Source organism: Pagrus pagrus, assembly GCF_965226575.1.
Source record: "Pagrus pagrus genome assembly, chromosome: 3".
Lineage (NCBI taxonomy): Eukaryota > Metazoa > Chordata > Actinopteri > Spariformes > Sparidae > Pagrus > Pagrus pagrus.
This window is the reverse complement of record NC_140187.1, coordinates 20,067,202-20,083,618: the sequence shown is the minus strand read 5'-3', so window position 1 is coordinate 20,083,618 and position 16,417 is coordinate 20,067,202. Positions and strand designations below refer to the sequence as shown.

The 16,417-nt window shown below is 41.7% G+C and overlaps 1 protein-coding gene across 5 annotated transcripts in view; it reads left to right on the top strand.

Annotated features, from left to right (window-relative positions):
• LOC311254747 (inositol 1,4,5-trisphosphate-gated calcium channel ITPR1) overlaps positions 1 to 15,029 on the top strand; it is a 76,541-nt gene extending 61,512 nt beyond the window's left edge. For all 5 annotated transcript variants that reach the window (XM_084348692.1, XM_084348691.1, XM_084348690.1 and 2 more), the window contains 9 exons: positions 592 to 767; positions 2,848 to 3,012; positions 3,912 to 4,101; positions 4,203 to 4,295; positions 6,599 to 6,738; positions 8,071 to 8,236; positions 11,852 to 12,012; positions 12,890 to 13,051; positions 13,708 to 15,029. In XM_084348692.1, coding sequence (XP_084204818.1) covers positions 592 to 767; positions 2,848 to 3,012; positions 3,912 to 4,101; positions 4,203 to 4,295; positions 6,599 to 6,738; positions 8,071 to 8,236; positions 11,852 to 12,012; positions 12,890 to 13,051; positions 13,708 to 13,794 — 1,340 coding nt within the window. In that variant the 3' untranslated portion in view covers positions 13,795 to 15,029. The remainder of the gene's footprint in view (positions 1 to 591; positions 768 to 2,847; positions 3,013 to 3,911; positions 4,102 to 4,202; positions 4,296 to 6,598; positions 6,739 to 8,070; positions 8,237 to 11,851; positions 12,013 to 12,889; positions 13,052 to 13,707) is intronic.
• Positions 15,030 to 16,417: the final 1,388 nt, after the last annotated feature.

The window sequence follows — 16,417 nt, the reverse complement described above, 5'->3', positions numbered from 1 at the left end:
GTTTTTCTTTATTTCCTTGTCTATGGTCTCTGTGACCAATCCTCATGAAGTACCTACAAACATACACGCATGTTATTCCTGTTAGTAAGTGCTGGTCAGTTATCGAGGTAGATGTTTTGGGCGTGGCCCCTTTTTTGGCTGGTCAGACCTGGTCCAGGGTTTTAGCCTGAGTGACACAATGCCACATGAAACCCCTGACTAGGACACTAATCCTGGATTTACCCCAGGATCAAGGGAAGCATCAGGTAGGCTCTCTCTAAAGCTTAGCGCGCGCACACACGCACATACACGAAAAAGTATGTCATACACTTTTGAGTGTTATGTAACTGGCTCTCTTTGAGTTCACAGTCTCACTAATGAAAGCCCGAGGCCTGCCTGAGAGGCAGAACTGAGTAGAAGCCAGTTAAAAATCTGTTGATCCGAGACGAGGCCTCGTTTAAACTGCAAACTGCACCGTCATGCTCACCACATACTTCAATATTGTAAACCATGTAGCAGGGTTGTCAACTTCAGCAGTTTGGATGCTGGATTAACACAGTTGTTTTCGTGTGTGTGTGTGCGTGTGTGTGTATGTACATGTATCTCCTGCAGTCACGCTGGATCCCCATCTGTCTGCGCTGCTGTGGATGGGAGTCTTGGCAACGCTGGCCATCGTGATCATCATGCCCCAACCGCTGGGCATCCGTGCCCTCGTCATCATCACCATCCTCCGTCTCATCTTCTCCGTTGGCCTGGAGCCCACCCTCTTCCTCCTGGGTGCCTTCAATGTGAGTATTCTGCCTTAAAGGGTCAGTTCGCCCAAATTAAGCACTGGTTGTACACGGTTTATTTTAGTTGCGAGCCTTTTTTGCGATGTGTTTATTCGATTCTCTTATTTTCCACAAGAGTAAAACACAGATATAACCCACAGTAAAAAAGAACAAACAAACAGCTCAGATCAATAAACTTATACAGGAGGTTACAGGAAGTAGTCTACATTGCAGGAAAGATCAGCCTCTGATCTGAACTGATGTCCTTTTGCATGTAATTCAATGCATGCATTCCAGGGTAACCAGCTCATATATGAATTTACACCATCCTTTAATAGAGGGGCCCTTATCACTAGCCCTCTGTAATAATATCTTTTCCTAGCAGCAAACATAAAAATGTTAAATAACCTTTAACTATCTACAGTGGTTGTATTTCCGACATGACCGTAAGCAGTGGGTCAAGGTACTTATTTTGGTTTCATATTTGCGAGACAGAGGAGACGTGTTCTCTGTACGACTCCAAACTGGATCGCCTTTGTTTGACTTCATCGACGAGCATTTTGAAGTTGCCCCCTTGCGCTCTGAGAAATTGTGTTGGGCCTTTTCTTTCTATTTTTTGACATTTCATGGACTAAATCAGCTGATTAATTGAAAAAAGGAAAAAGAAAGCAATATTCCTGTTTCTCCGGATAATTCAAAGACTTAGTCATGGAGGGTTTTCATTGTGTCTGCCAAGGGGGTTATGTTTCCACCCGTGTCCATTTGTTGGTTGGTTGGTATTTGGTTGTCAGCAGGATTACACAAGAAGGGATTTCCAGGAAACTCTGATGGCGGATGGGTCTTGGCCCAGAATAGACCCCATTAACATTTGGTGCAGGTCAAGATAAAGGGACAGATCCAGGAATCTTCTACCACTTTCTTAAATATAGCAACATAATTTTTTTTTTTTTACATTTTTGTTAATTTCTCATGCATGGAAGGTTAATTTACCTCCTTTGTTTTGGGGTAGAAGCCTCAGAGATCAATGCCTGAAAGCCTGAACAAAATAAGCATCTCTATGACTAGATTCCACTTTCAACAACAGTAAAAAAAAATTCCACAATTTCTTGTGAACAGACCCTTTAAACTTTTCTTGTCTTGTGCGCGTCATTTCCCCAGAGATTTACTGAAAACACACCACTTCTATTTTCACACACTACTATATGTACTTTCAAGTACTTAGAAACCTCCACCGCACTGCTTCCAGTTCTTCTTTCAGCTCTCACTCACACTCAAGCCCACTTGACAGGCCAGTGCCCCATCTGCCTGTGGTGTTACCCCCTTGGCAGCACATGGCTGTGTTACAGGGGTGTGAAGTGCGTCACCGGACCCCAGAGAGTGTGACACCACCTCTGCACTCTCCAGAGAGTTCCTAGATGTTTCTCTTAAAACGCACAAAATGAAGTCATGCACGGACTGATGCGTGCACTCAAGAAACAGGGTCATTGAGCCTGATCAGATCAGAGCGCATGTTGCCATGGACTGCAGTAACCTGGCCGCGCTAAAGTCTAGTTTACATGCAGCTGGTTGGACTAAAATGTCTCCCCAACTGTGTGTTTAACAACATTTTGTTTTTTCAGTTTAGTTTAGTGTCAGTTTCATTTTGAGTGACACTTCAGTTTTTATTATTCGGGACAGAAGGAAGCACTGCTCATGACCTCGCATTTCATCACCAGCTCACTGCTGTCACCGTGATACTGTATCATGCGCGTGTACGCCGGTAAAAACCCAGTTAGAAAACCCGGTTAAGCATATACATGACCAAGAAGTCAGGTTTCTCCTCGGCAGAAGCTGTGTTAACCGGGTTTCTGTTAATCCCTTTGCCTTGTTTCTTGCTTACATGAAGAAATCAAAGCCAACAATAACCAGGTTACTTGTCTGCTTGGCGACACGCTCCATGTGTCCTCGTTTAGCTTAAAAGCCGCCCTCATCATGCCGCTGTCAACACTCTGACCCAGAGACCTCATTAGAGGCCACGTTGATTTTCCACTATGAAAATGATTAATGGTTAATTAGCTTGGATTCTTCTTATTAAAGCAAGATTGACTTTTTCTTCCAGGTGTGTAATAAAATCATCTTCCTGATAAGTTTCGTGGGGAATCGAGGAACCTTCACACGCGGCTACAAAGCCATGGTGCTGGACTTTGAGTTCCTCTACCATCTGATGTACCTCATCATCTGCTCTCTGGGGGTGTTTGTCCACGTCTTTTTCTACAGTCTGTTGGTAAGAGAAACTCACACACACTGAGACTGAAAGCTTTAACACTAAAACCCACTCAGCAGGGGTGAAGACAAGCAGGTGAAACCATAAAGAAGTATCAAAGCAGCAGAGCGTCAAATATTTCTCCTCCCTCTGAACGCTTTTCATTGTGGTGCATTCAAGGACATACCCTACGTGCAAGCCAGATTTCGCCTTATTTGGTGCTATAATGGTGTTGTTGCTGCTGTTGTTGTGGTTGTTGTTGTTGGGGTGTTAAGTGCTGCGCCGGTGCCTCAGGTCTGCTTTATAGCGTGTCAAACTCAATATGCCAGAATTTAGAGATGTTTTCTATTCACACAGGCCTGAGCAGCTCATCTGCAGATGCACACAACATATTTCCACATTTCCTAGCCTGAATAACGAGAAAACTTACGTAATTCAAGTAGAAAACGTGCAGTAAACCTCATCCAACACACGTATTCACATCAGTAAATCTTTATACAAAGGTGTTATTGATAATATTCAGCCACTATATGTGCCCTATCAATGCGTTCACGTTACAACACCACTGTTGTCCTAATTATCTGCCTCCTCAGGTGGGTGCCAGTTTGTGCACCAGTTAGCTAGCTAACATTAGCTAGCAAATAGCTAACGTTGCTAACACTAGCTAATTTTAACGTTGCTGGCGCCAGCTAGCTAATGTTATGGCAGCACAGTATGCTGGGAGCTTGCTGTCGAGATCAGCCATTGTTATGTTTTCCCACAAACTGACAACTACCAAGACTCGTCTACCAAGATAAAACGAAATCAACTTCATTGCGGTGCATATTTATCATTTCTGCTTTTGCATTGAGGCTCTTTACAGTGAATCTATCGCCACATATTCTGCCTTCTGTTTAGTAACGTGTGCTTCGCCTCTGTAGCTGTTCGACCTTGTATACAGAGAGGAGACCTTGCTGAATGTGATCAAAAGTGTGACTCGCAATGGACGCTCCATCGTGCTCACCGCCGTGCTGGCTCTCATCCTGGTTTACCTGTTCTCCATCGTTGGCTACATTTTCTTCAAAGACGACTTCATCCTGGAGGTGGATCGTATCCCCAACACAACCCTGAGTGAGGACAGACTTCTGTCATTTGTCACAGATCAGAGGTGTCAGGGGGTTTGTTGTAGAAAAGACTGGAGAACTTATGCACTGTTTCTTCCTACTTTCTAGAAAATGGAGGCAGTCTGGCCAGCGAGTTTCTGTCTGCAGGAGTGTGTCAGGGAGGGATTGATGAGAACTGCACTACAGTAGCCGTGCAGGAAGGTAATGTATACTGCAACACAAGGAAGGGCCTGATTTTTATCCTGAGAAGATGATATATTATCAATACCATATTTGAAAACTGGCAGAAAATTGAGAATAAAAACCGAGCAAGTGGTTCATGTAGGAAGGGTTTACAGTGATCATCCCTGGCCTTGTCAGACCACAATAAGTGAAATGAAAACTGTGCGATGCTTTTACATTGTTTCCTTGTGTTCGAGGATTCATGTGACTCCATCCACTGTCACATGACATTGCCATTTGACCTGAACAATTTACATGTGACCCCCTTGACCCTCATGTGATATCAACATGTGACCACCTAAAAAAGGGTTTAATTGCCTGGGAACTCCCCAGAATTTAGGATTCTTGAGACAAATACTAACAACACATTAACCTTTGACTCAGTAATACTTTTGTTTTGTTTGTTATAAGATTTAGAGCCTTAATCCAAATTAATATCAGCGATATGACCCTGAAACTGGCCCAGTTCATTCAGTCAAAACAGAACAGCGCCAGTGTCGTTCTCTCAGCCATCAGCCCAGACATAAGAACCACCAAATGATTTGGCCAACAGTAAACACAGTTAGCAATACGTTGAATCCTCTCCGTCACATGACTAATTCATGAAGTGCCCGTCTCCTACCTTTTCTAGAAAGACATACAAAAATTATCTAATAGCATAGATGATTCTCAAATGTTTGTTTCATTATTATTTTTGTCTGCCTCAGAACAACCGATGTATTATATCACATTCCAGCCAAACAAAAACACTTTTGCTTTGACCATCTGCATTCACACTGTGACCCAAAACATGTAAACAACATTTCAACGGATAGCAAGTTCTGCAGAGCCAAGGATGCTAAGGACCAAATAACAGATGATAACTTATAGTTACACTGCGACTACAAGGCTATCAAACCCTACTCTAACACAGTTTACACAACAGTCGTTTACAATCAGAGAAAATATTTAAACTTGGATCGTTTATCAGAAGTCATTTGAGGAAATATTGTAGGTGGACTTCATAATAAAATCTGATGCAGTTCACTGAAACATTTCCTGTAACTCCAGCTCAACCATATTCTCTCTTGTCAAACCTGATTCTTTCCACCAAAACAACACACAGAGCCATCATATGAATATCACTCACAGAGCCGCCGTTTAAAGGTGCAATATGTAAGAATTAGCTAGTTAGCTTAGTTAGCCATCTGAGGGAGTTGGGGAGATCTGTGCACAAGAGTTTGGCAAAAATATTGTTAAGAGTTGCTGTTTGTTGTTCCAGTTTTTGTGTGTATGCACAGGAGAAAACCGGTAAATGCATATCATAATGATTATTAATGCATCATGAACATGGCACGAGATGCTTGCGAAGGTGTAATGGAACATAAAATATAGTGTAGTGTGATGCAGCGTCTTACATGTAATCCATTAAGCCAACATAATATCTGAATAAAATTGACATGTGCGCTGCACAGTGATGATAATTTGAAATAATATTTTCTATCGTTAGTTGGACTGATATCATGTCTCAGTTCACACCAGAAGGAAGTGGGCTTTTATGACCTCATCTGTTTGTGGCACTTCATTATGATACATAACCTTTATTCTACAAGTCAAAACGAAACTAAATATATATTGCAGTGTATCATACCTGACTTTTGCTTTTACTTTACTTTGAGCAATATGATGACTTTTTGAGGAGGTACTGCAGTTAGCTTGTCATGCTATTAAGATTTATAAATGTAACTGCATCATCCCTCTGGATCGCACAAGTTAGGAACAGCTTGCTGCTTTTGATGTTGCATAAACTACAAAATGTGGGTCGCAGAAGTCCTGATCACCCAGTTATACCAGTTCTCGAAGATTATCATGTAAGTGACATTATCTGATGCCCTTTGCAGCTTCTTAAAGCAACATTATGTAACGTTTTTATCTTAAAATAACAGCTTCAAGATCATTTTGATGGTACCGTGTCTTGTAACAGGGTGAATGGTCTCTCTGTCTCAGCTGTCACTTGTTTGTGCACTGTGTAACTTCAGTGAGAGGGCAGGATCACAGCGTTTCATACATGTTTACTTCAACTAACAAGTTTTCAACACATAACACTGTTATGACGCAGTGAGTTTTGTTTGTAGTCGGCACCTACATTACATCTGAAACATTGTTACAGACCTGGGATTTGTATTGACGACAGTGGTGTTGCACTGAGAAACTGTTGGGGGGCCAAAAAGCACAAAGTACTAATTCCTACATAATGTTGTTTTAAATGATTAGACTGAAGCTTTCCTCTTCCGTGTCCTCAGAAGTCGGGGATGACAGTGAGGAAGACAGCGACATGGAGCGGACGTGCGACTCTCTACTTATGTGTATCGTCACTGTTCTGAGTCATGGCCTGAGGAGTGGTGGGGGTGTAGGTGATGTTCTCCGCAAGCCTTCCAAGGAGGTACGTGCACTCTGATTAGGCCCATGACTGTACCGTGTGTGTGTGTGTGTGCGCGTGTGGGTTTAACATCCACAGCTGCAGCACATGTCATGTGAGCTGGCGGTGAGCCCGTCATTTGCCGCACTTGTTTTCATTTCAAAAGCATGGCAGTTTCGCAACATTTCCGTACAGCTGCCTCTGTCTTGTGTGACAATTAACCTCAAAATAGATTTCCACTGAATTCGGGCTTGGTTGCTAATGATGTCAAAAGAGGATGTGGATATCAGCCGCACGTACTCACAACACAATGCAACGTTCTTGCAATAAGTCTTGTTAGCAGCTGAGATGAATTACCGTGTTACGGTGTCAGCCCCATAATCACATGTGTGGCTCAGGACACTGTTGCTGTCCTAAATAAATGATTGTGTGACTGCACCAGGCTGCTGACCACTGCAGGGTATTTCCCTTCTGTTGAGTGCATTCAGGAACAAGCTCAGTCCACTACTTTTAAAGGGGCAATATGTAAGAATTGAAGTTGAAAACATTCAAACATGAACATCAGTTTTGACATTATGATATCTGTGTATTGTGTTCCAGAGATATCTACTGAAGTTAGCATGCTAACCAGCTAGCCCTGGCCCCTCCCAGTTCAAAGCTCCCCTGTGCTAGCGGTCTAAACACTAACACTCCCCTAGTCCCCGAGCTCCCAGTTCAAACAGCTAGCTGCACGGCTAACTAGCTAAGATCAGCTACAGCAAGCAGCAGTTAGTGGTGACTTTTGTGATTTGCTCCACCCTATTTGTTTTGAGTATGAATTTGACAGGTGGCCAATTCTTACATACTGCAGCTTTAAAGAGGAATAACTAAAACTGGACAATGAGTGAATGGAGCTGCACCTACAGTCTGTCAGTCCATTGAAGTCCATTGTAGCTCTGTTGGCTAATGCTATAAAATAAACATTTCTTTTCTGTGTTGCAAAAGTAGGACCTTTTTAAGCTGTGTCCTACCTACAAAAGCAGGCTGCTGATCTGCCAGCTCTCTGTCGTCTCTGTTAGTGTATCATCTGTCAGCTCTCACCTGTGGTCTTGTGTTTCCATTAACATCCGTGATGACGAAGGTTAACCTCGTTTCAAACTCACAACATTGTCCCCAACACATGTTTACTTAAGACTCGCCCTTTGGGTCACACATTTAAATGGGACAATCCTCCTACATTAGCCCTCCACGACACAAATTCTCTTTTAAATGTACCTGTTGTCAAAACAAGATGAATAACTACTGTGATAAGCAGCCCTGTTCACCTGCGGGTTGACCCTACTCTGCATGACATCCTCTCTCCTGTTCCTTTCCCAGGAGCCACTTTTTGCAGCCAGGGTGATATACGACTTGCTGTTCTTCTTCATGGTCATCATCATTGTCCTCAACCTCATCTTTGGTGTCATCATCGACACCTTCGCTGACCTCAGGAGTGAAAAACAGAAGAAAGAAGAAGTCCTGAAGACGACTTGCTTCATCTGCGGTTAGACTTCTCAACTGATCTGTTAATGGGAAACTTGTTTTTCAGTTGCTACATGGTGCAAAGTCAGCTAGTACTTAAACTATTAGTTGTTTCATCAATCAATCGTCAATCAGCAGAAACTCTGTGTTTATTAAGGCTGAGAGATATGGCCTTATAAGAATTTCACAATATTTTTAGGCTACATAAAATATAACTCTAAGTACTAGGTACTTTACTGGGCTGTATGTAGTAAGTACAGTAAACTTAACTGTAATGCCTTTAAAACCAGGAAAAGACAACATTTATGCCATATGATGATATAATGACATCCACAATGTAAGATGATATATAGTCTCATCATGATAAAGTTATAATATCAGTACATTGCCCAGCCCCCTAGGAAAGAGACAAACATATTTAGGTTCCAGCTCCTTCAGTGTGAGCACAGGCAGCTTTTGTGTTTTTTAACTGTTCTTCAGACAAAATAAGGAGCTCGAAGACGACAACTTGAGCTTCAGCTAGCACTGAATATTTGTGTACATCTGCTTTTCCTAAAAAGTTTTGACACTGTTTAAAACGTAAAAGCAGTTTGATGAGGTGTTGCTGAGTCCATGTAGTCATTTCCTTTATCCAGTTTCACAAAGTGGTGAATCTCGCCACATCCTTGTTTGCCTTTCTTGGATGCCCCCTTTTAAAGCAAATCATGATACTATCAGCTGTTACCAATGAACCTGTGGACTGTTCCAAACACACGCTTTTTGAGTATTTCCACAACTTTCCCCGTCTTTTTTTGCCCCTATCCCAACTTATTTAAAACATGTTGCTGGCAACAAATTCAGAAAAAGCATATATTTACAGGGTAAAACATTAAATATATTGTCTTTGAACTGTTTTACTGAGTATATGTTAAGAAAGATTAGCTAATTATGACTATCTGTTTCAAGTCATAGTATCTGACACTTTAAAGGCTTAACAGTTAATCAAAAGTAAATCAATACGCACAATGAGAAAAGCTCTACAGTTGACTGTTTTGGACGTTACGTCAGACATACATGTAACTTTCATCTTTTATCGTATGCTGCACTGCCAGCTCTGCCAACATAAATTGCCGTGGCAATCAAACCTCTGACTCCATTGACAGGGCTACTTTTCTAATCATCAGGTCAGCCTGCGGTCCTGCTACAGTAGGTGTGCCTTAAACACTGTGCGTCATTAGTATTCTTACACAGTCCATCTCATGCTACTTGGTTAATTCCCAAATTCCCCTCTGAAAACGTTTCGTAGCGTGTTTGTGGTTCCTGGTAAGTATGTCTAAAGGTGTATGCAGTTCATTGCAGTCCCCCCCTCCTCTTTTTTTCACTTCGCTGTCGTTCCAAAGAAGGCTGAGTCATGAGAGCTTCCTGCCACTGCTCTGCTCGCCTCCATTATTCAAGTCTGTCTCACACGCACACACATTTTCTCCCACTCACAAACTTAATTTTCACAACATATGTTTTGTGCTACTTCCCTGATTACCCACGCGGCGGCCAGCTCTGTGGAGCCTCATCTGCATTCCCTTATATGTACATCACATGTGTGTGAGTGCCTAAATAAGTCCAGTGCTGAGTGTGTGTGTGTGCCACTGGACAGTACATGCCGTATGTGAGCATGTGTGTGTGCCTGCGTATGTTGGGTCAGGCAGTGAGGACAAGTGGTAAGCATATGGAATGAGAACAGTATTATGTCACCCAGCAAGCCATCAGCTCTGACTCACTCATGTTAAAGAAGGCCAGGCCACAGGGGGAGCTGCCGTCTCTATGGTTTCCAGAAGCGCCGCGAGGGAACAGGAGATGCGGAGATTAGGAGCTGACCTCCACAGGCTTAAGTGGCTCCCCATCCTCCAGCTTGGTTTTATAAGCCATCGATCTTTCTCTCAATCTTGTATTAGTCCTTTAGATCATTGGGTCTGTTGCTGTTGATCGATGTACGTTGTGAACTTCCTGTGCAGGGTGGCTGATTTTCACCTGTAGCTGAAGGGAATCGGGCTCAACTTCACAACCTCGCTCCTCATCTTGTGCAGAGAAAGGGAAAGAGGGAACTTGTTGACTAAATATTTTAAAGGTCCCCTCAAGAGCGCTGTTGGATTTTGTTCTAGAAGTAATCCCGGGCTTACTTTTCACGTAGCTGTAGGTGTTCTATAACATGGGTCTAAATATAGAGGCAGCCCCTGCTTGTTTGAGTCCGGCCCCCCATGGTTTCATCCCTGGCTGTTATATTACTGCACACCCCTTTACCATTTATATGCAACCAATAGAGGGTTTGCTTAAAGCATTCAAAGTTAATGTTTTAAAACAATTAATGGAATATTTGAATATACCTGAATATTCATTCCTAAGCCTGTTTTATGGTAGTTTGCTCAACGCTTTTGATATCGTCACTTGATAGATATTGAGGAGCCATGCTGCTTTTTCAATTTATGCCTCGGCAAAAGCTTTCAGTCGTCTCCACGGTAACCGCACGCTATACTCCAGCTGCTAAAGTGACTAATCCCAATCACGTTGCATGACAAAATATAAGTGTGTCCGCAACATAACAAAATCCTCCAGCGAAAAGACATGAAAGGAAAAGATCAAATGAAAATACATCTTTTCTGTCAAGTGATGAGCTCCCTGAATCAGTCCAGTGGAGTCTTTTCTTCCTCTCTCTCTGTGTTGTGTTGTGTTGTAAAGCCTTCTGAGGCTTTGTGATGTGTGGTTTCGGGTTATATATATTAAATTGACTTGGCTTATTAGGATCTCCATTAGCTTCCACAAACACAACAACAAAAACAAATTATAATCTTAAAATCAACATGACAGGAAAATGCAAAACCAGCTGAACATGGAGATTAGAAAAAAATCAATGTTGAGAACGACTCAAACGAGAGAAGTCTGTTAGACTCGAGGCTGAAATTGCACTAATACTTTGCTCCACATGACAAGGTGGCTGATTGTACAGACCAACAGAATACGTTGAATCAAGTTTATTGGAGGCTGTTTTACAGGAAACCTTGAAGTTGTGAAGAAAAAAAAACATTTGTCAGTGGAATTGCGTATTTGTAAGATTTCACTTGGAAGGTGTGAAGACAACAAGCTCCATTTAGCTGATACTTTGTTTGTCAAATCCACCTAGAAAATCCCCAGAGCATACCCTTGTGTTGCTCACCTATTCTCGTTACTGTCTGCAACGTACAGCGATACAAATAAATGTGCTGTTTCATCTCTTTCATGGACCCAGCACACAACGCTCTGACAGCCTGTAGTGGGTGATTCTGAAATCTCAGGAGCTTTAACCAACAATTTTGTGTGGCTTGACTTGTTTTAGTTGCGTTTAAACTTCTTTATTCTGCTTTTTGTCACCAATACTCTCTTATGTGGTCCTCTGTTTTTTGTATGAGTCATTATGGATGCTATGCACAATATTAAATGTTACTTGCATTACGTTTTTGATATACACAGTGTATTTACTGATATTACTCAGCCTGACTGAAGACTGGCTTCCCAACTAAAGTTACAGTTACAGACGCTGTTTCTTCCGAGTGTTACTTTTTCTCGTCACCTTCCCACTTTTTTTGAACATACTGTGACTTTAATAATGTTCGTTCTTTCCCCTCTACAGGCCTGGAGAGGGACAAGTTCGACAACAAGACGGTGACTTTCGAGGAGCACATCAAAGAGGAGCACAACATGTGGCACTACCTGTTCTTCATCGTGCTGGTGAAAGTGAAAGATTCCACCGAGTACACCGGCCCCGAGAGCTACGTGGCCGAGATGATCAAGGTAAATAAGTAGCGCTGACACAGCCTTAAAACGCACATCCACCTCTTCACATGATAATGCAGGCCTACTTTTGTTTTCTTCTTGTTAATGGGTTACATTTAGTTTTAGACCACGCTGCCTCGGGGTAATAGTGATCCACATGCTGCATGTAATCAGGAGCAGCAGGATTGCTGACGTCTACAGGGAATAGACGGGATTAAAGACATGTTTTTCTGCAGAGAAATGTGTGTCTGCTCCACTGAGTAACCACACTGCTTAGCGACTTATTGAGTATTTTGTCCTCGTCGTTTCAAAGACTTTCTGTGGAACTGGCTTGTGCCTTGGCTGCTTTCGTCGATTACACAACGTGCAGCGATCCTGAAAAAACAGAGCGGCGTGATGGGTGTTTCCCGTTGTGTCACATTTTTGGTAGTAACTACAGTTCATTACCTCCTGAGTCAGACTTGTAAACATGTACTGGCCTGTCTCGCACACCTCAGTACAGTAATGTGTTCCTCTTTTCTAATCTCAACTGACAGACATGCCGGTTATACTCATTTAATGAGACAAACAGAGTTGTGCACACAAACAGGAAGTCAGTTGAACGAGACAGATCAAAGGATGATAAGGAATCGTCGGCCAGTTCATAGGGATTTCCATTATTGCTCCGTCTGAGATCATTCACTCTCCATTGTTACTCCTGCAGCATTAATACCTGCCATTTCCTTCAAAAGAACAGGCTGTTTTGAAGTCACGTCTTGATTGCCAAACAGTAGCAGCTTCCTGTTAGAATTAACAGCTTACCTGTCTCCAGCCTTATAAACGCTTAGTGAAAGTACATTAACTCTGCTGGGAAAAAAAAAAAAAGTCAGCATCAAGTATTGTTTGTCGACCACAGGAGCACAACCTGGACTGGTTCCCACGGATGCGCGCCATGTCACTGGTGAGCAGCGATGCGGAGGGGGAGCAGAATGAAATCAGGAACCTCCAGGAGAAGCTGGAGTCGACCATGAGGCTGGTGGCCAACCTGTCTGGACAGCTGACTGAGCTCAAGGAGCAGGTATGTGGTGTGACAGAGTTTCTGAGACGTCTTTTAATGTTCATCCATCAGGAAGATATTGACGACCTGCACCATAGTATTTAGTCACAACCGCCATGATTGACTGGGAGACATATAATGCGTTTTCATTTTTCTTACTTCCTTCAGTGTGTTGTATACTGAGGTTCTGTATGTGAAAGATCTTCAAAGTCAAAAAAGCTCAAAATCTGCACCAACAGAAGCTCCTTTCTCCCACAGAAAACACTGCTACCTAAACGCCTCATCAGTAGTCCCATCTTTCATTCTGTGACCTTGAAAAGGACCACATACTTTATATCTAGTTTATGTGTAATGTGTCATTATTCAGGAACACAGGAGGCTAACACATTTAGCAAAACATTTTTTTTCGTCTGCCATTTTTCTTCTAATTCTAGATTCTGAGTTCCGGCTCATGTGAATTTTTCCAGTTGGGAACTAGTTTTCTGATTATTCAGACACGACATGAATGCACTAAAAATCCTGCGCTGTTTGAAACCATGTTTGCTAGGTTGCATGTTTCAGCACGTGCCAAAAACGCTCCCTACTGCCACAAGTGCCTCCTCCACGGGGTGCATTGCAGTATGCTTCTGCCAGATTGCAAAGGTGATAGCTGATGTTTTTTTTCTTTCCCCGTGCAGATGACAGAGCAGAGGAAGCAGAAGCAGCGGATCGGTCTTCTTGGTCATCCCCCTCACATGAACATCAATCCCCAGCAGCCTGCCTGAGGTCCCTCGGGGGGCCAGTTTTACTAGTGCCTGAGCACTCCTGACTGTGTACCACATGTTAGACAGGAGGATGCACAAAAAACGTGTCTGTCTCCAGTATGTATGTAGGTCAGTGTCTGACTGTATACTTCACCAAACACTCCTACAGTAAGTGTTTCTGAAACGTGTGTGTGCTTCTGAGTGCGTGTGTGAAGTGGAAGTTATCTGAGTACGTTACTCATGGTCTGTAGTGTGGATGTGTCCGTGTGGGTGGAGTGTGCACCAAGTGCCTCGGGACCTGAGAAGCCAGGCCCGTAGGTTTAAGAGATGAAAACACTGACTTCAGCTCTACAAACCCTGAATGCCTTCTGCATTGTTCCACACTAACAGCATGCCAAAGTTCAGCCATTGTTCCTGGGGGAGTACTCCTCTCAAGTGGCCTTGGATCGAGGTCTTAATCCTCAGTGTTGCACCAGCAAACTCAGGTCACATGTGGATTAGAAGGTTTGTTTGAACTCTACGACACGTTCTATAATATATTTTTGCTTTTGTCTGACAGCAATAGGAAGACTTATTGATATGCAATGTCTAAATGAGAATTAACTATTTTTGGGAACTGGTATTTGCTTTTTATATTTGAATATGTTTTATTTAAAACATGTAAACAAACGACACCTGTAAACAATCCTGAAGAGGTCACCGCACTTTTACAAAGTTTCTTATCACTTTCATAACTTTTTGCAAATCTCAGATGAAAGTTCTTCTCATTCCAGGATATTCAAACATGTTGTCAAGAGAAATAATATTAACCTGTTTGAACCTTTTCTTTAACTATTGTTTTGAATAGTGAACCACATAAAACCTTCCGGGGAGAAAAGGCAATTCATGTGACTGCTTCGCCCTGAAGCCAGTTCCATCTTGTGCTTAATAATAGTGGTGATTTGGATCACGTTGTAGGATTTTGGGAGAAACGTGAGATTTAGTACTCTTCTCTGCACTGAATTATTTAATCTTCCTTTCATTCATTTACTCCTAAAGCACTGATATATTTCCTGTAGCACATAAATGATTGTTACGTTTTGGTCGGTCACTTTGTCAAAGATCCACAAGAGAATGAGTGTTCGAGTGTTTCACTGTATGTGAGGGGGGGAAGGGCTAATAAATGTCATTTGGAGTGCTGCTTGACCAAACTGAACTTTTATACTAATAGATGGTTTGTGTCTGAATTGTACATTCCATTCTTGGAGTCTATTTAAATAAACCAGTGTGTAAAAGTGATCTGTCTGTGTGTGTTAAACAGTATCTGCATCAGCAGCCATGTTAGTGAGACTTAAGGTAATGAGGATGTTGGGCATTTTTCCCAAAGTGAATCTTATTATGTGTGTAATTGCTTATTTGTTGATAACTCAGGTATGTCATTCCTGTGAAGCTCTGCTGTCAGATGAATGAATAACCTCACAGAGAAGTACATTTGGTAGATGAACGCTGAAATCTTTATCTCTGGTCCTCTACAAATGAGGAAGTGCCCTTATCTTCTAACTACGCTGCATGTTGAGCGCACACACACGGGTTTAATCACAGCACACGAGGACCAAAGACATTTGAAACTGTTAAACTGCCCTTTATTCTGATTTTCTGAAGACTGACATAAATTATAAATATAGTTAAGAACATTTTATCCCCTGAAGCACAAGCTTGTGTCCAATGATACATTTCATCAGCATACATCGCAGTACTTTGTTTTTTGCTTTTTCTGAAAACAAGAGTGTAAAAGCTGATTTCCCACAATACTTTCCAAGAATGTCACAGGGTCCTCAAGCAAACAAAGGAGCCTTTGTCAGGATTTTAAGAAATCAAATTTAGGGTTAAATTCTGTTACATTTACCTCGATTATCTTCAAGGGGCTTTCCATCGCTGTTGATATTTAATTACAGCTGAGTTCTGCGCCTGTGACCTGTGTTGTGGTCATTTTGTAATTACTGAGTCCTCTAGTCCAGCCAGTTTCTATTTAATTTACTGAACTCAAGGGATTCTCTGCAGAGACCTTTAGATAAAGGAGCTGATGTAGTGAGATGATGTGAGTCTTTAGGAACGCTTATTTGTTGCTGTGACAGAGGCCACTTTGCTGAACTGAGACAAATCTGTTCATTCAAGATTTGTGCTGTAACTTTTTTTAATTTATTTTTAAAAAATTTTTTAGACAGATGAACCAAATACTAGCTCCTATATTTATGTAGGGGGGGGGACATCCAAATAAGCCTTTAAATGCAATATTCATTCACCCCTTTTAATTACCATCATTAACAAATGGCAAATGTATGCTTCATGAAACATTTATTAAGTACATGTTTGTTGTAAAGTTGCAACTGATGTTTATAAAAAGTTAAATACTGTGTAGTTCATCTTTAAACAGTATTTGGATGGCCATTATAAAGTTGCAATTGGATGGTTAAAAAAGCATTTCATTATTTGTAAACAGCTAAAAAAATAAATAAAAAAATTAATTAACTATAAATTTACCATTTATTAATATGGAAAGTATAAAGTCTTCCCAATATTTAACACAAGTCAATTTAGTGTAAATTGTCCAAATTATTTAAAATGAGACAAGGTTCTCTTTTCAAATTAAACTACTGTTTTGTTT